Source organism: Oryza glaberrima, chromosome 12, assembly GCF_000147395.1.
Source record: "Oryza glaberrima chromosome 12, OglaRS2, whole genome shotgun sequence".
Classification (NCBI taxonomy): Eukaryota; Viridiplantae; Streptophyta; class Magnoliopsida; order Poales; family Poaceae; genus Oryza; species Oryza glaberrima.
The window spans coordinates 2,648,997-2,673,027 of NC_068337.1; the positions used below are offsets into that span (position 1 = coordinate 2,648,997).

Here is a 24,031-nt window from a genome sequence, read left to right on the forward strand (position 1 = left end):
CATGACATGGCATTATTTTAACTGACAAATGGGACCCATTTAATTTCTCTTTCTTTTTCTTTTTTTTTCTTCTCATTTTTTCCCTTTCTTCTCTTTTCTATGTGATCCGTGTAGAAGAAAAGGAAAAAAAGAATGAGAAGAAAACAAAAAGAAAAATAAAAGAAAAAAAAAGAGAAAGACACGTCACGTCCATGTGGCATTGCCACATCAGCGCCACGTAGGAATCCTAGAGGGGATGTGTCAATTTGGGATCTAGGTAATACACTTTGATAAGTTCTATGACTTGGATATGTATTTTGAGAGTTTACGGACCTATATGACACAACCATACAATTTTAAGGACCGCTAATGCATTTTACTCTTTTGTTGTCTACTCCCTCCGTTTCTAAATATTTGACACCGTTGACTTTTTAGAACATATTTGACCGTTCGTCTTATTGAAAAACTTTTGTGAAATATGTAAAACTATATGTATACATATAAATATATTTAACAATGAATGAAATGATAGGAAAAGAATTAATAATTACTTAAATTTTAAATAAGACGAACGGTCAAACATATTTAAAAAAGTCGATGGCGTCAAATATTTATAAACGGAGGGAGTATTGACTAACGACCGACAACTTTTTAAATCTATGAATTTTGTACTCCCTCCTTTTACAATCCTTTTTATATTGTAAGATGGTTTGCCCTCATCTAGATTTAATAGCATCAATATAAATTTATATACATCTTATCTTAACTACTTACAAAATTGATAACTTTCCATTAGTACACTGCTGGAGAAACCCACAATAGTCCCGGTTTGCAACCCCTTTAGTCCTAGGTTGACCACGAATCCGGGTCTAAAGATGCGATCTTTAGTCCCGATTGGTGTGTTACCAACTGGGACTAGCGCTACCTTCTTTAGTTTTTTCATTGTTTTTTTTGTTGTTTGCATATTGATTTTGAACCAAACTCAACAATAAAATCATCCACGTTCATAGAAACATAAAAAAATCATCCACAAATTCAAAGATCGAATCAACATACTCAAATTGTTATAAAAAATTCACATCACAAATTTACAGATCCAAAGACATCACAAATCATCCACTTGTCGACGCCGGAGCCAAAGCCGCGCAGGCCGCCGCCGCCACGGCGCCAGGCCACCTTCGCTCGCTCCTCGCTGTTGCTGCTGCAAGAAAAAGAGAGGATAAGAGAGAGGAGAGAGGAGGAAAGGGAGGAGGAAAAGGGAGGAGTTTGCAATCGAGAAGGAGAGGATAAGTGTGAGGGATTATATCCTACACGTTGATTTAGTCCTGTTGGTAATATCAACCGGGACAAAAGATAGTAGGGGTTAGACGCTTTTTGAACCGGGACTAAAATGATTTTTAGTCCTGGTTGGTAGTGTTGGGCTTTTCAACCAGAAAAAAAAAAGATGTTTAGTTCCTGTTACTATTGGAATGGGACTAATATGATTTTTGGCTGACCCAGTAGTGGTAACACCTTATTTTTGTCTGTCAATCGTCCGATTCTCAATCTCTCCATAATAGCCGACTCGGGAACGACGAGATCCGGCTGTTGATAAAAACTACTTCAGTTTATCCCGAATTCGTTGGGATGGGAACTGAACCGAAATCCGCGGGATTTAGCGCAAGATTGATGGAGCTTTCTTGAGGAAATTGTAGAGGAGATTGGGAGGAACCTATTATAATATCCAATTTAGAAAGGGGAGCAAAGGGGAGGTGGGATTGGAAGGAGAGGCAGCGCCGGCTTCGCACGGGCACAGGGGTTCGGTCTGGAGGAGCGAGCGGGAAGAAGACGGCAATGTGGCACGTGGGCCCCGAGCGATAGAGAGAGAGGAGGGACCGAGGGAGGCTCCTAGACTTGCTCTGCTGCTGCTGTGCCGAAGGGGAAAGGAAGAAAGCAAACAGGCCGAAAGGAGGAGGAGACAAATTAGACTTGACCGGAGAGAAGGCAAGCCTGCTGGAGAGAGGGACAGAAAAACAGACTTCACTGGAATTGGTCCAAGAAGGAGGGAGGATTTTAATTACTTTTCCATTTAAATTAATCACTGAAATGATCTTTGAATTTTCAAAAAAACTTAAAATGCTTAAATAATTCCAAGAAAAATCACGAAAATAGTTGGACACTCAAAAGTATTTAACAAAATATTTATCTAGATCATTTAATGATTAATAATTGTTTAAATAATTATTGAATTATTCTTTGTATTGTTAAAATTAATAAATGAAAATTTCAGAGAGTATAATTAATTATGGAGAATTTAATAATGATTAAATCCAGCCATGTTTTAATTAGGAAATTTTATTTCTCACATTAAACTTCACTTGTAAATTAGTGAACAAAATCTACAATCCCTTGTGAGAAGGAAAATAATATTGACTTGGACATTCATTTATGTTCTTCAAGGGACTACATGAATGGAAATGATGCCGGAGGTAGCACTAGCAAATTGAATGATAGGGCAGAGGTGTCTAGTAAGGACAAAACTAGTGTTTCGGAGCTGGAGGATGGAAATGTTTGTTCCCATCATGGGATTGAAGAGCCTAATGAAGAATCAGTGCAAGGCATTGTAATGGAACAAGAAGAATTAAGTGATTCAGAGGAAGATAGCCAGCATGTCGAATTTGAACGTGAGGAAATGGATGATTCTGATGAGGACCAAGTTCAAGGTGTCGACCCCTTGCTGGCTCAAAACAAGGTAATATTGCAGTTTAGCACATATCTGTTATTCTAGTATCATTTTACTGTTCATTTCTGGATGTAGAATTCTACTGATTTCCCCATTCTCTAGAATGATTTCACCAATGGCTTTTAACATATCTATTGCACTCTGTTGCTTATATCATGGAAGGTTACCTTTGTATGATTGCTTTTGCAATTTCTTGGACTTACCTGAATAAAAAAGTGAAGCATCACATTGTCACATGTTCAATCAATAATTGGTGACAACGCTGCAATTTTCCCTGAAAGATCTCATGTTTGAACCTTTCTTCTATGAATTAATGCTTGCAATATGTTCTTTCTCCTCTTCCTTTTGACATGCTGATAGGCTGATAGCTATAGATGTTTCCTTGTGCAGGAGGTTTCAACATCAGTGGGTTGTGGGGAGTATGAAGGTAGTAATAATCAGAGCCAGAACCAACAAATGGTGTGTTTAGTTCACACCAAAATTGAAAGTTTGATTGAAATTGGAACGATGTGACGGAAAAGTTAGAAGTTTGTGTGTGTAGAAAAGTTTTAATATGATGGAAAAGTTGAAAGTTTGAAGAAAAAATTTGGAACTAAACTCGGGCCTACAGGTGAGTAAACAGGGTGCAGCAACGCAGAAACCACAGAGGCTTTCTAATGCCACACCAGCAAGAGAAAAGCTGAAGGGGGATAATGCGAAACGTATAGGATCTAGAACAAGCCCACGATCATCCACGTCCCCTACAACTGAACCTAACCAAACGAAAACCAGAAGGCCTAAAGCTCAGCAGGTACAGATTGGTGCCGAGCGCAAGTCCAGTGATTCAAGAAGAAGCAGAAAAAAACCTGCTCCAATTTCCAGCATCTTGTCTCATTTGCACATCGGCTACCTGTTTGCCTGGCCGCAATATTCTCCAGATGATAGCACGGCAATCTGCTGTCATTCGCATTTCTGTGAACGGAGCAGCAAGATCAACATTCGAAGGTGAGACCTTGGAAGTACATGTCCACTGTTGAATAGCAACTAAGCAAGACTGAAGTGGTGTTCCTTGCTTCACCTCTGACACCATTGACACATTAGCCTGCCATTGAGTAGTTAATTGCTTTTGATTGACTTGACTGAGTTTGTGTCCTCTCCACTCTCCAGGAAAGTCTCAGCGAGTCATGTGTTGTGTTACAGCTTGTAACATGAGCCAATGTGTTAATGTTTCTGTAAAGTTGGCGTAGTGCCATGGCCATTGACGCTATAATGTTAGTAATGTTGATTAGTGCATGGCTTATTTGGTTGCACATCCATTTTTCCTACCATCACATATCTTCAACCTGTACTGCTTGTTATTTAGATAGCTCACTCCAATTACATATTGCAAGCTTGTAAATATTTTTCAAGAAGGCATTTCATTCCTTAAAACATTTTTCCCCAACGGAAACCGTTGGCCGGAATTGATTTCGCCTTATTTGTAGAGAAATAGCATACACAGAACAGAATGTACTGATGTATATACGAGGGTTAACGACGTTGTGAAACCGCTAATGGTTAGTTTGTGAAAACTGATACAGTATGTTTTAGCTGTTTTTTTTACGGTTTTTACTGGTTTTTGGTAAAATGGTGAGGAGCGGTTTTTAATTTAAAACGGAAAGGTAAACCCTGGGAGTACAATTCAGTCGTTCAAAGAAACAGAAAAAAATGACAAAATAGCCATTTTCGTCCCTAAACTATCGCCCGAGGCTCAGTTTAGCCCCTGAACTATCAAATTGTCCAATTCCGTCCTTCAACAATTGATTTCGAACTCAATCTCGTCCGTTCCCCTTGATAGCACGCCACGTGGCCAGCTAGACATGCGAAATGTCTGTCCTGCCCCTCACTCAATTCTTTACATGTTGGATGGCTGACGGCGTTTCAGGCTCCCCGTTGCCTCCCTCTCGTCCTCGTCTTCTCTGTTCGTCATGGCGGCTACATAGGTATGCTACATGTTCGTCCTCGTCTTCTTTGTTTTTTTGATAAAAATTCGTCGATTTGGTGCAGCTTGAAACATTGCTTGAAGAACATTCAGAGGGGATGCTTGTGAGGACAGGGCTTACATGCCGGCATGGATTCTTCCCAATCTTGTGTTGTTGTTGGTCTGGTCCAGACACTGGAAGAAGGTTCCTGGCATGCTCCCAAGTTGAGCAGCCCTGTGATTTCAAGTATTGGATCGATGAACACTTTGAAGGTAGAGCAAAAAGGGTGATTCAGGACCTAGTTTCCATGAGACACAGCATGTCGGAGCTATACGAACAGAGAAGACGAGGACGAGAGGGAGGCAACAGGGAGCCTGAAACGCCGTCAGCTATCCAACATGTAAAGAATTGAGTGAGGGGCAGGACAGACATTTCGCGTGTCTAGCTGGCCACGTGGCGTGCTATCAAGGGGAACGGATGAGATTGAGTTCGAAATCAATTGTTGAAGGACGGAATTGGACAATTTGATAGTTCAGGGGCCAAACTGAGCCTCGGGCGATAGTTTAGGGACGAAAATGGCTATTTTGCCGAAAAAAATCATCAGAGCCTCAGAGGCAGAAATCACCTGTAATATATGTATAATCATTGTTGTATGTGTGAAGTATATATTTCCTTATTTTTGGCATAGCTAAATTAATCCTTTATTACACAAAATCTATGGCCGTCCAGCGTAATTATGCCCTCCTGTCCACTCGTCCAACAACAACCTGCTAAATTTGCGTCTTGCAAAGATCACCTGTTCATATAATACTCTGCAGGGCTCCCCTCTGAAAAAAGTTGAGATTTCAGACAATTAACATCACTAGGAGAGAAATCAAGAAACAAGCTAGCCAGCAATGGTGTCTCTCCGCGCGGCCATCGTCCTCGTCGTCGCCGCCTCGTCGGTCGCCGTCGCCTTCTCTCGTACGCCACGCACCCCGAAACTAATTGCATCGATCGATCGATCAGCAATGGCGAATGGCGATTGAATTGATTTGGATGGATGCAGATGCGGAAGGGAACGAGGGGCCGGACTTCACCTACATCCAGGGCGCCATGGACGGGCCGTCGAACTGGGGGAAGCTGAGCCCGGAGTACAGGATGTGCGGCGAGGGGAGGTCGCAGTCGCCGATCGACATCAACACCAAGACCGTCGTCCCGCGCTCCGACCTCGACACGCTGGACCGCAACTACAACGCCGTGAACGCCACCATCGTCAACAACGGCAAGGACATCACCATGAAGTTCCACGGCGAGGTCGGCCAGGTGATCATCGCCGGGAAGCCGTACAGGTTCCAGGCGATCCACTGGCACGCGCCGTCGGAGCACACCATCAACGGCAGGCGCTTCCCGCTCGAGCTCCACCTCGTCCACAAGTCCGACGCCGACGGCGGCCTCGCCGTCATCTCCGTCCTCTACAAGCTCGGCGCCCCGGACTCCTTCTACCTCCAGTTCAAGGACCACCTCGCCGAGCTCGGCGCCGACGAGTGCGACTTCAGCAAGGAGGAGGCCCACGTCGCCGCCGGGCTGGTGCAGATGAGGTCGCTGCAGAAGCGCACGGGGAGCTACTTCCGGTACGGCGGCTCGCTGACGACGCCGCCGTGCGGCGAGAACGTGGTGTGGAGCGTGCTCGGGAAGGTGAGGGAGATCAGCCAGGAGCAGCTGCACCTGCTCATGTCGCCATTGCCGACCAAGGACGCCAGGCCGGCGCAGCCGCTCAATGGCAGGGCCGTCTTCTACTACAACCCGCCGGGCAGCGCCGTCTCCTTCCAGGAATTCGCCAAGTGATTCTTTCTTTTTTTTTCTTTCTTTTTTTTTTTTGGTTTTTTGTATTTGATGTTGAGTTGATTTGATTAACATTTCGACGTATGATATGCACTATATATAATTAATTAACATCGCAAAATACTTTTTTTTTGGAGAATACATAAAGGGCTCGCGTATCTTTGTATTAACTAGTGGGGGTGGGGATTAATTACTATATGCTTGGACATTTTTCCGTTCTTCAAGCTTGACGCATCGATCGATATATGTATATATTTGTAGCTAAGAAGGGGTAAATATACTAGGAGAGAATACACTCTATTGTCATTGAGTTTGTCTTTGTCAACAATTTGCTACTGACATTGTATATTTCTATCAGCGATTTATCAATTGTTTGCTAGGCTTTCCCCCGTTGTTCTACTCTTCCACGCCAAAGAGTGCATGTCAGATTAAGCAGAACCACCAGCTAATCCCCTTCGATGCGCAGCCACCGCGCCACACCACTGGCCGGGGCTCGAGATGGGAGTTGAAGCACGACGGGGATCGAGACTCTTCTACTTTCAAGATATGATGGTATAGTCTTACATAGGTGTAGGATCGAACAGTAAGAACTAATTCAAGCAGAGGAGGGGTGAATGGTTGTAGTACCAAAAAAACAAAACTTTTAGCGGAATTAAAAGTTACCCTCGAATCGATGTCGATCGGTCTGACTGGAATAGATCTGCCGGTCTGACCGCATCGATGCCACCGGTCTGACTAGTATAGATCGCCTGGTCTCACCGCCCGAAGATGTCGAAGTCGCCTGTCGCCGCCGCCAGTCTGACCACCGTGTACTCGCTGGTATGACCGGTACAAAGCCGTCGGTCTGACCAGTGGTGTCTCGCCGGTTGGACCGCCGAACCCGAGCAAACATAAATTGAAGAACTTTCAAAGTAAATGACAACTTTATTACTTATCTCTGTGTTTACAAAGTGTAGCAACAGCACTCCTCACGAAAATCTCGACTAAACTCGAAACCCTAACTATTCTCTCAACTCAATGCTCTCAAAAGCGATACCGGGAGGCCACACCTCCCTCTCTATTTATGCATGAGGGAAAAATAATAAACCTCGTGGGACCCACATGCCAGTTTCACACAAATTAATAAAAAAATGGTGGGACCCATGTGGGCCGGCCCACATAATTATTCTCAGCCCTCCTCTTCTTCCTCCTCTCTCGGTCTCTCCACATAATATTATTAATTTGTGTGCGAAACTGACATGTGGGTCCCACGGGGTTTATTATTTTTCTTAGATCGAATTGCCACGTCAATGACACGTCAGATGAAGACAGAGTCAAATTAGCCACGTAGGCGCCACGTCGGCCAAAACTACCATCCAAACTGCCGAGGGACCTTATGTGCACTGGTTTTGACAATTGAGGGACACGTTGTATCTGGTTTCCGGTTGGAGCACAAAAATTGGATTCGTCGACAAGTTAAGGGACCTCAGGTGAACTTATTTCCAACAAATTGTAAATGGGCCGAGTAGAGCCAGCCCAGCGGCTACTGGCCTTGGTCCACCTTGGCTATATATATGAATGGGCCTCAGATTCCTCGGCCCAGGCGGTACACGAGCAAAGCGAGGCGATTCTTCTTCTTCTTCTTCTCTGGTGGTGTGGTCGGGAAGCTAAACCCGGGAGAAGCCGCAGCGCAGCGAGGGTGACGAGGAGGAAGACGAGGGGAGAGAGAGAGAGAGAGAGGGAAGCAGCATTGGGGTTCGTCGCCTCCAGATCTCCGTCTCCGATCCGGCGACTGAGCTCTCGATCGCCTCCTCCTCACCGCCGGCAACCGCCGCCTGCTCTGGGTTCGCCATTGATGCATGCACCCTGCTTTAATTTACTCCTCGTTCGTTGCTCTCTCTCTCTCTCTCGCTTATCCCCTATCGATTCGATTCCTTCGAGTTGATGAGCAGGTCCCCTCCGCGATCGATGCCATGGATGTGAAGGGTCGCTCCGCCTCCGCGCCCGCATCGCCGTGCGTCGTGCTCGGGGACGACGCCGCCGATGCCGCAGCGGTGCGTGTGTCCTCTTCCTCTTCCTCTTCCTGCCTCTGGTTCGATTGGTTTGCGATTCGATGCGCTCGTGCTCCTAGTTTTGCTTTTGCGCTCAAGAGAGTTTTTGTCTGGGTAGTAAGTAGTAACCACCGCCTAATTAACTACTCCTACTAGTTAATTGATGATTGGATGATGCCGCGTGTTACATAGCTGCCTGTTCAATTTTGATCAATACAAAAACTCGTCCGTGCTGTGATTTTTTTTTTAATTTCATTCTGTTTCTCTGCCTATTGAGCAAGACATTGTTACTAGAGGTGTTATGGTTTGATTTTGTTTTTTCTTCACAGGTTGCCAAAGTTGATCGGAAATATGGGAGTATGCTCAATGCTGGGAGTCCACTCCAAATTCTTTACACAGATCAGTTAGCTGATGCGAAAGGTGGTCTTAAGGTTAGTTTCCTCACTCAGTTGTTATTGTTGTTTCATTACAATATCTGCCTCCTTGGCACCTGTATCTTGTGGGGAGAAGAAAAATGAGAAATTATGCTTTCTGGAAGTGAATCGAGTTTGTGACCAGACATTTTGTATTTTTGGCCCTTCCCAGTCACACGCCTTCTGAAGGTGGTTGATATTGTGATCTGCAACAACAATATATGACATTCTTCTGTCCTCTTTTTTTATTCAGGCAAATGCACCATGTGAAATAACTTCTGTTACAGAATGCACCTGCCCTCTAGAACTACAAGGCATGTTGAAGGAGGAATGTGTTGATCAGTACAAGCTACTATCTGACAGGCTGCTTGCCAAGGTAAGGTTTTATACTTATTCACACCTATGCTTAATCTATTTGAGCTTCATGGGTTGTTTCAGCAGTAATTCTCTTGCTATATATTGAAATCTTAAGACTAGATCGGCTTGTGAAAACCAGAACTCTTAGGAATGACAACAAAAATATTTTTCAGATAGTTCCCAAGGTTGCAAGAGTCAAGAAACCAGTTTCCAGTTCAGAGGTAGATGCAGAGTTTGGTGTTTCTGCATATTCAAAATATGGTACAAGAACAGTGAGTACATCATTGAGAGGTAGCCCTTTTCCCTTAGCTATTGAAGTGGCTATGACTGCTGAACTTTTAAGTATGTTTTGAGGCTTTTTTTATGATTTGTCATATATGTTTGCTAGTGGTTAGCTACTTAGCTGTGTGACACATTTGCAGTTTTAACTCGATGTATTCAATTTAAGGGGTGCTTGTTACCATTGCTGAAGAAAAATCACTGCAAATAGTTCACTACTGTTCTAATTCTTGCTGACTGTATCTACTTTACCTTATGAGTTATGATTAGTTGATAATGATACAATTCTAGTGTTTTTCTAACTTTTAGATATTATTTAACTAGATTAGCATTTTTGCTTGTTTCCTCTAAATGTGTTTCTCTTTCCATGTTTTTCAGTTCTTAAACTGAGTCAGATGTGGGTTTTATTCCTGGTGATCCTTCTCTTAGTCTGTCCTGTCTATTCATTAACACATGATGGAAGTGCAGAGATTGGTACTTGTCGGTTTGACAAAACGAGTGTTGCTGCACTCTCTTGCAAACAGCCTGATGGGAAATGGAGGCCACCCTCAGTGACATGTTGTAATGCATTGCTGAATGCAATTGATCATTTGCCAGCTAGCAATGAGAGCGGAGTGTGCTGTCTGTGTCGCTATTTGCAACTAAGATACCCTAATGATGGGCATGGATTGGTATCATCTTATGTTCTATGCCAGGGAAAGGATAGGCATATTGTCACTACATGGTCTTCTTTTCCAATCACATCATGTTATACAGGTATACATTTCATTTCTGTTACCTTTACTATTCCATCTTAAGATCTGGAGTAAATTAAAGTCTCTAAATATTTTTCTGTCTTGTTTTAATCAGTATGCAGGCAGGAAAAAACTTCATCGAGTGGTATGAGTAACCCTGTCCAGAAGGATCATCCTGTGAGAAATGCACATGGAACTGACAATGAGGTCTTCAAGATCCCTTGGATATTTGGTTCAGTGGCATTCTGTGTGATATTACTTATTTTCCTTTGGTACCTGTGGTGGTCTAAGGCAGCATCAAATGCATGCCAACTGCAGTCCCTTCCCCTGAACCGAAATTGGAGGCTGTCATCAGATGGTGGTCCACGCGCTGAGCGCAGGCGATCCTCTGGGAGGCGTTCATCGGCACAACTGAAGGAGCGCAGGATGTCATATTCATAAACTTCCCTGAACAGTTGGAAGGATTGGAATATCTGGTTCTAAACAAGTTCATTCTTCTTTCTTGACGGGCTGTGCTTTAATTGTTGGTATGATATGCATTGTTGAGGATGTGATGGTGTTTTTGTCTCAAGGATTGCACATACGTGAACATAGCAATTCACAACTGCTATTGCTTAGGAGTTCTGATATGCCAAAGAATGTTGTCTGAATATAATGGCCATGTTTAAGTGCAGTAAGTCTGTGACATTGTACATCAGTTATACTGTCTAAAACCTAACAATGAGGAGTTCCAGACCAGTGCACAAAGATACTTGCTACTTTTTTTTGCGTGTGTGTGGAAACTACTCACTTTGTCAACATGCCCTGGCCTTAAAGCCAAAGTTCATGGCTTGGATGTCAAAAACAAGCTTAAATGATCTGACAGCTCTATTCCCTAGCATTTGGACCCCTCGGACACCTGCATCATCCGGCAGAAAAGTGGAGCAAATTACATTGTTTGAGCTTTCATAGAATGCATTTTCCACTGGCAGCTTCAAGGTAGACCTGATAAGTTTCATCTCCACTGTTGGAAAGTCATTCCAGTTTGCTGAGCCACTGTTTGAAATGAAGCAAATCCTCCTTTCATCCCATCCTCTGGTATATCCCTTGGCTTGCATTTCCTTCGTCATCGCTTTGTCCAGTGCATCAAACACCGGGGATAAAATGTATGTATCAGCAGTGCCAGAATCAACAATTGTCATCTTGGATATATAGATATATGGATCAATTTCAAGCCTGATTCCATTGACCATCATATCAAGCTGCTGAATAGCATATGCTGGTTTATGATTGTAGTAGATCAATTTTGTCCACATAAGATTGATATCTCTGGCATATGGCCCAATGGTCACTGACCCTTCATTCTCATGATCTCTGGGGAAGCAGTAAGAAAACGCGGTATAATCTGTCTGCTGACATACCTGGTTGAAGAATGAGTAACTTTTAGTCCCAAAACCAATTATCCCAGCATTGACTCCATTGTAAAGATTATCTTCTCCACAACCAAAGATGAAATTATCAATGCTTCTGTTGCTGGCAAGAGTGAGCCTGTCTTTCCCTAAGTACCCAACTGAATACTCTCCTGACCCATATCTTAAGCTGTAGATACAAGTATCATCCTCTTCTACACACCCATACTCAACAGCAAGATCCATGTGCATGCCATTGCAAGCCTCAGTTGAGCACCCAACTTTACTGTAAGTTGAAGAATTGTAAGGGTTGAATATTTGTCCAGCTTTTGCAGCTTGGTCATAGCATTTTATCTGACAATTTTTACACTGAACCCAGGAGAGAGTTGAGCCGGTGTCAATGGTCACAAGATTGAAGACAGGTGGTGTGCCAAGGCTGATGCCCATGAAATACTTGTTCTTGCGCATGCTATCATCGCCTATGACGGTGGAGGAGTCTGCAGGTATGTTTGCTGGCTGGATCATTGTAGATATGAAGGAATTGTTTATGTGGAACACAGAGAATGTAATGGCTCCATTCGTGTTTAAACCAATACCTGTGTTGTTCAGGAGAAAAACAGTGTTTCATGAATCAAGAACAAGAACACATAAGTATGATGTGTTAAGAATGTTTGGCTTACCAATATTAATGCAAGGACTACAGGTAAACTACCATGACATAGTTGCAAAAGAAGTACTTAATCTTGGTTTGTTGATGGTTTTTATATGTTGCCTCGTGTCATAAGTGTGTTTATTTTTCATGATTCCATATTTAATACGAAAAATCCATACCTAACCGAATTGCATTCTGATGGAATAGAATACCCATGCAAATTGCAAAATAAAACTACCTTGCACATCAGGTTTACAAGATCACTTCTGACAGCAAAAGAAAAAAAATTAGTATTTCACCTGCCAAGCTTTTTTGGGGGAAAAAAAAGATGGCACTTTGGTATGGCATTCCAACGTAAAGCAGAGCTTTCTTAGCTTCGATTGTGACTATAATTAACAGATTAGATGAAAAAAAAAAAGGAATGACGAGCGCATTTTCTGGAAGCCATAGCATCATATAGCAGTAAATTTTGAAACTTCATTTCTGAGTTGATTTTTTGCTTTACTCATCATAGTCAAGTTTTCAGCATTGGCTTTTAAACTGCTAATAACATGGATATAGAAGTTCTGCCCATAGCTTAAACGATCATAGCATAATACAGTTGAAATTAAAAAATTAAAAGTCATTAACCACACATTTGACTGAATTTTGTATAACATACAAATCGCGGCCACCCATGTATACGTTTTTCATGTAATCGGGGGAAAAAAAACGGAAACATGATTACCGTAGGTTGATGAGGAGGCTGGACTAGTAATGCTCATGCACAGTCGAATTGTGCACCATAGCGAAGTCACCATGACAGCCAAGAACAGCTCCATCAACTATGTCGATCTTCACAAAGTCTAAGCTAGGTGCTGAGTAATAAAATGAAATGTCTCTAATTCTCCTATTTATTATATGGGTTTTAATTAACACAAGCTGCCTGACAATATGCATGCTCCAACTACCAACAATAACAGATATTTCATCACGATGAATATGCTATTTCTTTTTTTTTCTCCCCTAGAAATCCACTTAATTTCTCTACTGACTAGCGCAAACATGTAATAGCGTATTCGGAATTGTAACCAAGCCCCCCCCCCCCCCCTCTCCATGGGTTCTATACCCGATTCATAACTAGAAAGCTTCTCTGGTCCTTCACGAACCGGAGCTAAAAGTGCTGAAATCCAAAATGCTAAAATAGGAATAAGGCTTGCTATTATTAGAAATGCCCAAAAAATATCATATTCGTGAAGCAGAAACATTGCCTGTTTGGCTGACATGTGGGCCCAACAGGCAAAACCCTTCCTGTTCTATCTCATTCTCATCGTCCTGGATTAATTAATCCAACCCGAAAATGAATCGGATTAGGATCCAACGAACCCGAAGAAGAATCGGATTAGGATTCAACGAGGCAGATTTAAAGCCAAAGCGATCGAATTTCTCTACAGAGATTGCTCGATCGATCGATCGATGATGGCTCGCCACATCTTGGCGGCGGCGGCGGCGGCGACGGCGCTGGTGTTGCTATGCTGTTTTCATCTGCCGGCGACGGCGATGATGGCGGATACCATCAGGTACGGGCCACCGAGGGTGCCCCACCGGCTGGGCACCGTCATCGCCGTCGACCTCGGCAACACCAACTCCTGCGTCGCCGGCTACGGCGACGAGGCTGATGCGCCGCCGCTGTTCCGGCTCTGCATCCCCACCTCGGTCGCCTTCACCGGCGACGGCGACGCCCTCGTCGGCGAGGCTGCCAAGAACCACCCCGCCGCCATCTCCGGCTTCAAGCGCCTCCTCGGGACGAGGTTCGGCTCGCCGGAGGTGCGGCGAGCCGCCGAGCACCTGCCGTACAAGATCGTCGACTGGTGCACGATGGCTCACATCGAGGTGAACGCCGGCGCCGGCGGCGCGGCGAGGAGCGTGTACGCCTCCGACGTGGCCTCCATGGTGATCGCCGAGCTGAAGGCTCGCGCCGAGGCTCGCCTCGCCGGCGGCAGGAAGAAGGTCCACAACGCCGTCGTCACCGTCCCCTACTACTTCTCCGACGGCCCACGTGAGGCGGCCATGAACGCCGCCAGGATGGCCGGCCTGACAACCGTCCGGATCATCGACGAGCCCACCGCCGCCGCCGTCTCCCACGGCCTCCACCACGGCCGCCTGCGCGACGGCGGCAACGTCCTCGTCCTCCACGTCGGCGGCGGCACCTCCGCCGCCACCGTCCTCACCTACGACAACGCCGTCTTCGAGGCCGTCGCGTCGCGCCACGACGCCCACCTCGGCGGCGATGACTTCGACGCCAGGATCGCCGGCCACTTCACCCAGCTTATCAAGCGCGACCACGGCGGCGGCGTCGACGACATCGCCGCCGCGAAGCTGAAGTCGCAGTGCGAGCTCGCCAAGAGGACGCTGAGCAGCCACGACGTCGCCCAGGTGAACCTCCACGCCACCAACCTCGCCAATGGCGCCGCCTTCTCCTTCTCCGGGTCACTGACTAGGGCGCAGTTCGAGGAGCTCAACCACGACCTGTTCGAGAAGGTCATCTCCCTCGTGGACGCGGCAATGGCGGAGGCCAGACGCGCGGCGGCGGGGTTCGACGTGATCGATGAGGTGGTTCTCGTCGGTGGAAGCACAAAGATTCCGAGGATTCGGGAGCTCGTCAAGAACTACTTCGCCGGGAAGGAGGCGACGGTGAAGGCGACGGCGAGCATTGGCGGCGGGGCGGTGGTGGTGGTGGAGCCTGAGGAAGCTGTCGTCCATGGCGGTGGGCTTCTGAGCCATCCCATGGAGGATGGCTACCATTGCATGGGAGCCGGTGGTCGCCGTCAGATAGGGTCGCCAATGGATCGCTGTTACCATGAATTTTAGCTGAATTTGAAATTTAGACTCTCTTGTGTACAACTACTGTTGTATTAATCGTTGATATAAGAGATGTAGTGACATAATAGATGCTCTCTTCGTTTCAAATTAATTGTTCTAACTTTATCCTAAATACTTCTATCAATTTTTAAAAATTCAGATTCATTGGAGAGCTATACCTGTAGGCCCAAAACAGTCCGAAGTTATTTTTTATGGAAGTATCGTTTGGTAGTGGTAAATAATTCAACAACATATGAATTATATGTTATACAAAAATATTTCTCAAGCTGAATCTAACAATTGTATGAATATTTACAAATTTATAGTCAAAGGCTCTCTTTGGCATAGTTCTTGGAGTTGGGTGTTGCTAGCTCAATAAATCAATGAATCTAGATTTGCGATTACAATGATAACGTTAAGATAAATTATTTTGATTCTATTTTAAATGAAATTTAAAATTTCTAAACATCTGGTGACAATATTTTGGCCTGAATTCACTCGGATTTGTTTCCCTCGGATTAGTCTCTGCATGAATTAATTAGCAGTTGTGATACGTTTCCTTCCCACGCACGCATGCGGCCAGCAACATATAATCTAGCTTGGCCCAAAATTGATGAGTACACACAACGTGTGTCCATGCGGCTAGGTGAAGAGATTAAAGAAATTACAAATAAAAATTGTCACTGCGGGAATCCCACGACCTTCACGTCGCACACACTTACCTTTCCTACTCAGGTACAAGCGTTTCTTATATTTAGATGAGACTTGCGTGCTAGTTATATTACAGTAATTACAGTATATTTATATTGTAGTTACATTCGTGTGATTTTAATGAAAAAAATTGTTAGGTGATATATAGGTAGTGATTTAAAGATATGCCAAACAGGGTCAAAGATATGAGTGTTTAATTTAGGATAAAATTAAAACGATAAGTAATTTAAAACAAAGAGAACATAAATTATGTTGTGAACGGCTGATTCGAGCATTAGTTTCATGCAGTGAGACTTACATTAAGCTGTAATTAAGCAATACCAGTTCAACTCAAAGCTTATCACTCATAGATCACGCTTCTCTATGGCAATATGGCATAATCTAAAACAGTTAGAAACCCAAGAGCACATCATATCACTTTGGTTGTAGCATACCAAATCTTTGAATCAGTGATGTAGCACATGGGCAATTACAAATATATTTACAAGTTTTGGGTTGTTCTAGAAACCTGGGATTAACTAGGCCAATTCGAAATGCATAAAGAAAAAGTATAAAACGATTGGTTCAAGCTCTATCCTACTAGTGAGTACTTTTGTTTGTTTGAAGAAGTCTCTGACGTTCATCACGAGTAACAACTAACGGATCACTAATTGAGTTGTCGTGTGGCTTGTGCACTGAAGTCCTTTTCTAATCTATGGTCGAACCTTTCTGGTCTTTGGTCACTTGGAGCTCATCAGTTTGGACTATTTGTTCAAACATTTCCTCTTTAACTTTATTCTTTATGATGTTGACAAGACAGGGACAGTATTAATGGACTTGCAAATAGCGGAAGAAACAACGGTTATATATGCATATTTTCGTCAATTATAAATGATAGTTGTTATTTGTATCTTTAGCATTATGCTCCGAGTAGTTTCTTATAATTAATTTGTGATTTTGTCGTTCACATTAATTGGCTCTAGCTTTTCGAAGCAAATGCCCAAAAAAATTACTACATTATTAAAAAACAATGGGCTCTGAATTCTAATAATTAATTAACCAGCCAGTGGCCTCTGGTACAGTTTTCAGCTAGATTATGTCTTTTGCACCATACTTCCTTGCTTGATGCTGTTTAATCAATCATGCCCTATGGCTACCCTGATTAATTAATACAAAGTTTATTCCAAATACCACTGTATCAATTATCTTCAGAGTTTATTTCAGATACCTGATCTGTATAAATCATCAGAGTTTATTTCAGGCAACACCGTATCAATCATCTTCGTTTTGTTCTGATGCTCTAGCCAGTTCATAGGAGGTGACAGGTAATATATGACGCAGAATGAGAACTAAAAAATAATAATCTGAAAATCAAGGTCTATCGCCTTAATTTAGGAACAAACCACAAAAACAAAATGAAGTTGCCCTGCAAACGTGATGGTACTACTAATCAGCCAGTACACTCTAAAGCCATGAAAAAATATGTATGTTCGTTCTTGTAGCAAGAAAAGTATTTTGTTACGCATGTCAACTCCAGTTGCAATGTGAACATGCCATGGAAAATTTGAAATTCTTATTCCGTTCTTACGTACGGTCAATATGCGCCATATTGCAAATTCTTCGTGCGCTATAATTAGTTTGACAATAATGTCATGATTTATTAGAGTCTTCCCTCGGCAGGTTTCGCCGTTTAGAGAGGGGTTACTCTTCGCCTCACGGTAAACACAGAGAACTAAACAAAATCTATCAAAAAATTACTTTTTTTTTCTAAACTTTACCCCGTTACGCACCCAAACCCTTCCTATCACCGACGATAAGACATACATCATGTATAGATTCATAGTCAAAGTTTGTCTTTTATTTTTGGACGGAGAGAGTATATGGTAAGGGAAACCCTGCTCCTCCACGCATGTTTATAGCTGTTGGAAAGAGAAAAAAAATCAGCATTAGTCTCGATTCTCTAGTCTTTGGTCTAAAGATGCTCCGTTGAAGATATGTGAGAATATTTTCCTTGACAAGCAAAAAATGGATACGTATTTTATTCCAAAAGAGACCCCTGAATCTTCAACGAGAGGGGAAGGTGGTGTTGAAAGAATGAGCAACTGGATGATCCTTTTATTTTTGTTCAAGTAAAGAGTTGTACTTTCTCCTATCAGACGTTTCTCAAGTTAACATATCGGAACTAAACTTGTCTATCATTTAAAATAGAAAAAGGGTACGAATTACCCCCAACTATCGCGGTCGTCCGAATTACCCCTGAACCACAAAACCGGACATTTTTCATCCCAAACTATGCAAACCGGACGAATTACCTCCCTCGATCTAATCCGCGGTGGTTTTGGTCTACGTGGCGTACACGTGGCATCCCAGTCAGCGTTTTCTAATAAAAAATTGTGGGACCCGCATGTCATAGTCTTCACTTTTCCTCTCTCTCACTCTTCCTCTCTTCTCTCTCTCACTCTATCTCACTCTTCACTGCTTCGGGAAGACACGGCGGCAGCGGGAGACACGGAGGAGCGGGCGGCGGGCGGCGGAAGGCGGCGCACGGGGGCGGACGGCGGACGGCAGCGTCGCGGCGAAGGCCGAGCGGAGGCGGCTGCGGGCGCGGCGCACGGGGGCGGGCGGCGGACGGCGGCTGCGGGCGCGGCGCACGGGGGCGGGCGACGAGGTGCCTCTCCGCATACCGCTCCGCGCGTCCTGTGGCGAGGTCGACGGCGTCGACGAGCCACCGCGCGCGGCCGGCATCGTAGCGCGCCGAGCGGACCTCGCGGCGGATGCGGGTGCGGGGGAGGTCCGGGAGGGAGCAGCGGCGGCGACCGCGCGGGGCGCAGAGGTATCCTCGTCCGCTTCTCCGCCGCCGCTCGCCTCTCCGCCGCTGCCCGCCTCGTCCGCCGCCCGCCTCTCCGCCGCCGCTCGCCTCGCCCGCCTCATCCGCCCCTCCGCCGCTGCCCGCCTCTCCGCCGCCGCTCGCCTCCCCTGCCTTGTCCGCCTCTCCACCGCCTCCAGCCTCTTCCCCGCCGCTCGCCTCGCCCGCCTCGTCCGCCTGTCCGCCGCCGCCCGCCTGCCTCTCCGTCTCGTCGACGCCGTCGACCTCGCCACGGGACGCGCGGAGCGGTACGCGGCGAGGCACCTCGTCGCCCGCCCCCGTGCGCGTCGCCGCGACGCCGCCGTCCGCCGCCCGCCCCCGTGCGCCGCGCCCGCAGCCGTCTCTGCTCGGCCTTCGCCGCGACGCCGCCGTCCGCCGTCCGCCCCCGTGCGCCGCCGCCCGCCGCCCGCTCCTCCGTGCCTCCCGCCGCCGCCGATAGAGTGAAGCAGTGAAGAGGGAGAGAGAGAAGAGAGGAAGAGTGAGAGAGAGGGGAAAGTGAAGACTATGACATGCGGGTCCACAATTTTTTATTAGAAAACGCTGACTGGGATGCCACGTGTACGCCACGTAGACCAAAACCACCACGGATTGGATCGAGGGGGGTAATTTGTCCGGTTTACATAGTTTGGAGTGAAGAATGTCCGGTTTTGTGGTTCAGGTAATTCGGACGACCGCGATAGTTCGGGGGGGGTAATTCGTAATTTTTCCTTTAAAATATTCAGATTGGATAAATAGAAATCATATGTGAAATTTTGTATATTATCTAAAAAAATGTGAAATTTTGTATATTATCTAAAAAAAATGTGAAATTTTGTATTGGAGGGTACCTTTCATGATATCTCGTGATGTTATTGGGTCACACAAACATATTACAATAGAAATTAGTGCATGAACTTAGAGCATCCACAATGTAAAAAAAAAAAAGTAAGTACGAAGTATTGTTAACTGATTCACCATTGTGGAGGTAGATACTCTAGCCATTAGTGGATAATTTAGTGTGAGAGGAAATGACCAAAGTACGCCCTCATCAATAATAAAGCAATATTGTCAAGTTATATGTAATGTTGGGAGAGTAAAATTTCTCAATTTGTAGACTAGTAAGAGGGTATAAAATTAACTCTTTAGGAATAAAAGTTTAAACGCCCAAAATCACCACTTTTAGGAAAGGGGGAGTAGCATAGGGCTGAAATCCAAGCTCATATAAAATAATTTCTCTGTTTCAAAATATAAAAATTTAGTACAAAATTAGACACAATATAGTATTACTCCCTCCGTCCCAAAATAAATGTAGTTTTGCACTTCATGTCCAACATTTAACTGTTTATATTATTTATTTTTTTATGATTAGTATTTTTATTGTTATTAGATGATAAAACATGAATAATATTTTATGTGTGACTATTTTTATTAGTTTTTTTCATAAATTTTTCAAATAAGATAGATAGTCAAACATTGGACACGAATAACCACGGTTGTACTTATTTTGGGATGGAGTTAGTACAAATCTAAATAGTATTAAGTTGTCCAATTCGATACTAACTGCTATATGTTAATACTCCCTTCGTCCCAAAATATAGCAACCTTGTACTGGATGGGATATATTCTAGTACAACAAATCTGGACTGAAGGTTGTTATATTTTGGGACGGAGGGAGTAAAACGAATGGTGCATCACTCTCTCTATCACGGTGGAAGTGCCCATGAGGGCAGAAATACATTGATATTTGTGTCACCCAATGATTGGCCACAGCTAATGTGAAAGAAGGATATTTTTTTTTACATGAAAGAAGTGTTAATTTTGAGTTTGATGAGATAGAACAGACACTTGATTTGAGTTTGATGAGAGCAGATTGCGGTGATGCGGGACCCTTGTCTCCCGCAGTCCAAGGGTCAAAATGTCCAAATCCGCGGGATTTCAGGGCTTGGAGAGTATGGCCGAGACATCGAATCGAAGTGGCTGCTGATGCTGATGCTGATGCAGTCGCTTGACAAAACGGCAACTGCTACTAGAAAAACGGTTTTCTTTTGTAAATTAATTGTCGTTAATCTCAAGGTTGTTCAGCTAATACTACCGACTAATAACAGTATGCAATGTGCCAAGCCTGGACTTGGTCCATGGACTCATAACATATAATGTACTTTTCTATTTGTAAGTAGAAGAATTATGCTTTGCAGAAAAACACGATGAGCTCTTGTCAAGCCTGGACTTGGTCCATGGACTCATAACATATAATGTACTTTTCTATTTGTAGGTAGAAGAATTATGCTTTGCTGAAAAACACGATGAGCTCTTGTGCCCCCACAATATCTTTTTTTTTTCCAAAATAATAGGGCTAAAAAAGGATAGGATAACTCCCTTCATGATATCCTATTAGCAACGAAAATAGCTAGTTCTCGATCCGATTTGCTCGGACCGAATCGAGGATGTACTTCCCTTGTCTCAAAATAAATCAACTTTTATACATAAATTTTAACTTATAGCCTATGTTCAGAGGATCTAAACATGCCCTATCTATAAAAGATGATTTATTTTGGGACAGAGGGAGTACAATGTATTTTCTAAAACGCAATGGACGTGGATTAGGATAGGTATTGCTAAAATTTGATAGATATGGATTATTCGATCTTTTTTATGCAGATCATTCAATAAAGTACTACTATAGAATAATCCATTTTTTATATATTACTAACTGAGGATATGGTATGTATTGTTTTCTAAAATCCAATTAATGTGAATTAGGATATGGTATTGTTAAAATCTGGTGTATATATATTATCCAATTTATGTGCGAAAGTGCTATTGGATATGATCTTTTTATATTACCACACCATTTTTTGAACATACAAACATATTAGGAAGCAAGACCAGAGTTTAGGGGATAAACCCCAATACATTACCAAAAGATAAGATCTGAAAGCACAGAGCCACCCTATTGAAATGGGAATTTAACTGGACTAAAGGAGTAGACTTCCTGATGAAATTGAGCAGCAAAAAAGGAGCAGATCGACAGGGAGCTACGGCAATGCCGTGACAACTACTTCCTAGAGACTCATTTGACGTGCACTCCACTTGGTAGTCCGGTAATCCCTATCAGCTATCTCCATGGAAACGGCACAAAACAGAGGTTTGATGCTGAGCCGTAGATTTTCGTGTGAGCTTCATCGGACTCAGCAAAGGATATGGAGGTCGTCATTGAATCTGAAGAGCTCTAACATCAAACCTATCAATCGAAGTCGCGCATGTGGTCTGAGCTCAACCCGAATGACAAACTCGGTATGGTTTCTGCTGATAAGGAACAAAAGAGAAGCCATATCCAAAGACCAGCCAACCTTCAACATGAAAGAGTTTGAGTGGCTGCAAAGAGACTTCACCATTTGATTGGACCATACAAGCTCATCTATCATTTTTAATAACAAGTCAATAATTCCTTATGAGCAGACTTTGCTACGCAAAGAATATTATTTTGGACAACTCCTTACAAGCAGACTCTACCTATGTGTCTTCATCTGCAAAACAAGATATTCTCAAATATATCAACAAATCAACATATGCTATGCACGAAGAGTCCAATTAATATCCATATATACCCTATCATGAACCAAGTCCACTAAAATCCCCGCAAAATATAAAATCATTAATCATTATAAATAATCAAAGTACTAAAAATGAGGAGAAAAAAAAAATTAAAAAAGGCGATAATGACACGTAGGCTGGCAGCGATCCCGAGAGCACGTCCCTCCCTTAAATCCACGCACCTCGCCGAAGTTCCAATCGAAAATCAAATCAAATCAAATCCCAACCAAAAAAAAAAATTCAAAATCAAATCCCCAAACCCCACCATCTCCATGGCCGCCGCCACCGCCGCCGCGCGTGACCTCGCCGGCGACCCGCCGGAGTCGACGCTCCTCCGCGTCGGGGGCGAGGTCGCGTGGCCGGACGTCTACGACCGCGACGACTCGCTCAAGGAGAACACCAACCCCAAGTGCATCCTCAAGACCTACGGCGGCGGCGGCGGCGGCAACTCGTCGCAGAGGTTCTCCGGCAACCTGAAGCCGACGGCGGCGCCGATCATTGGCTTGTCGAGGAAGCTGGGCCATGGCGGGGGCGGTGGCGGAGGAGGAGGAGGGGGGTTCCGTCCCCCCGCGATCTTCCCGAAGAAGGCCAAGACCGGCGGCGGCGGGCGCACCCCGAGGGCGGCGGTGCCCGACCACGAGCCCGGGTCGCCCAAGGTGTCCTGCATCGGGAAGGTCCTCTCCGACCGCGAGCGCGCGCGCCGCCACCGCCGGTGGTCGCTCGAGACGAGGCCCCGCGGCGGCGGCGGCGGATGCTGCCCGGGGCTCGGTTCCCTGTTCGTCCGCCGGAGCCGGTCGAGGAAGAACGTCGTGGAGTGCGTCGACGACCAGTCGCCGCCCCCGCCGCCGCCGACTGCGGCCGCGCTGAGGCGGAGGGAGGAGAAGGCGGTGTTGATGACCGACGAGGCAGCGGCGGCGCCGGCGCCGGCGCTGGGAGGGATGACGCGGTTCGCGTCGGGGAGGAGGGCGGCGGATTGGGCGGCTGAGATGGAGATGGATGGCCACGTGGCGAGATCTGGGCCGTTGTAGCGTGATCCGGAAACCATGTGAAGAGAAGACATCGTGTACATGGAAGTTTGGTTTGGTTTGGTTTGGTGTGATTTTTAGCTGGTTGTTGATGTTATTTAGTGCAAGTTTTGAAGTTTGTGTACATATTGAAAATTAGGAGATGAGAATGATGGGATTCAGGTTAGCAAACTTTGTCTAATTTTGTTCTGTTTTGATCTGTTTCTGTTTGATGTGAGTTGAATGGAGAAGATTTCAGTATTGGCATGCTTGCATTGATGATATGTATGCAACTCTGACTTTGCATGCCTAACTTTTTTTTTTCCTTATGTAAGGACAAGTAGTGCACTAGTGTGATTTTAGTGTAGTGTTGATGTGTGTATGTCTGAAAATTAGGATGTGAGAATAATGGGTTTCATAGTACTACCAAATTAGTCAAAATCTGTTCTTTCTTTTTCTTGTTTCTATTTGATGTAAGTTGGATGGAGAAGATTCCAGTGTTGACATGCTTTCATTCATCATATCCATGTTCCAATGACTTTGCCTTTTTCTTTTCTTTCTTTCTTTTCTTTTTTGCAAGGACAAGAAGCGTGCTTTTGATGAGTTGATAGTTGATTTTAAGCGTACTATGCATAAGTCCGATAGGTTATTTGTTACTCGCACCAGTCATAAATATTTGATGGACGTTACTTACAAGATGTGATTTAACTTTTAAATATTTGAAACAACAATAATTTCT

General features: G+C 44.5%; 5 protein-coding genes across 5 annotated transcripts; 4 read left to right on the forward strand and 1 right to left on the reverse strand.

Moving 5' to 3' along the window:
- Window positions 1-5,473: 5,473 nt before the first annotated feature.
- Window positions 5,474-6,846, forward strand: LOC127757947 (alpha carbonic anhydrase 7-like). Its single transcript, XM_052283539.1, has 2 exons — window positions 5,474-5,604; window positions 5,690-6,846. The coding sequence occupies exons 1-2, from the start codon at window positions 5,538-5,540 to the stop codon at window positions 6,466-6,468; spliced, it is 846 nt and encodes a 281-aa protein (XP_052139499.1). The 5' UTR covers window positions 5,474-5,537; the 3' UTR covers window positions 6,469-6,846.
- A 1,240-nt stretch (window positions 6,847-8,086) lies between these two features.
- Window positions 8,087-11,833, forward strand: LOC127758198 (uncharacterized). The gene is made up of 7 exons (XM_052283818.1): window positions 8,087-8,288; window positions 8,397-8,498; window positions 8,825-8,926; window positions 9,162-9,284; window positions 9,439-9,556; window positions 9,923-10,300; window positions 10,394-11,833. Exons 2-7 carry the CDS (start codon window positions 8,418-8,420, stop codon window positions 10,717-10,719), a joined length of 1,128 nt encoding a protein of 375 aa, XP_052139778.1. The 5' UTR covers window positions 8,087-8,288; window positions 8,397-8,417; the 3' UTR covers window positions 10,720-11,833.
- Window positions 11,073-13,139, reverse strand: LOC127758199 (aspartyl protease family protein At5g10770-like). The gene is made up of 2 exons (XM_052283819.1): window positions 13,046-13,139; window positions 11,073-12,262 (listed from the first exon to the last, which is right to left on the reverse strand). Exons 1-2 carry the CDS (start codon window positions 13,137-13,139, stop codon window positions 11,073-11,075), a joined length of 1,284 nt encoding a protein of 427 aa, XP_052139779.1.
- LOC127758197 (heat shock 70 kDa protein BIP3-like) lies at window positions 12,055-15,235 on the forward strand. The gene is made up of 3 exons (XM_052283817.1): window positions 12,055-12,169; window positions 12,276-12,369; window positions 13,752-15,235. The coding sequence occupies exon 3, from the start codon at window positions 13,774-13,776 to the stop codon at window positions 15,166-15,168; it is 1,395 nt and encodes a 464-aa protein (XP_052139777.1). The 5' UTR covers window positions 12,055-12,169; window positions 12,276-12,369; window positions 13,752-13,773; the 3' UTR covers window positions 15,169-15,235.
- A 7,225-nt stretch (window positions 15,236-22,460) lies between these two features.
- Window positions 22,461-23,553, forward strand: LOC127757711 (uncharacterized). Its single transcript, XM_052283278.1, has one exon. The coding sequence runs from the start codon at window positions 22,561-22,563 to the stop codon at window positions 23,314-23,316; it is 756 nt and encodes a 251-aa protein (XP_052139238.1). The 5' UTR covers window positions 22,461-22,560; the 3' UTR covers window positions 23,317-23,553.
- Window positions 23,554-24,031: the final 478 nt, after the last annotated feature.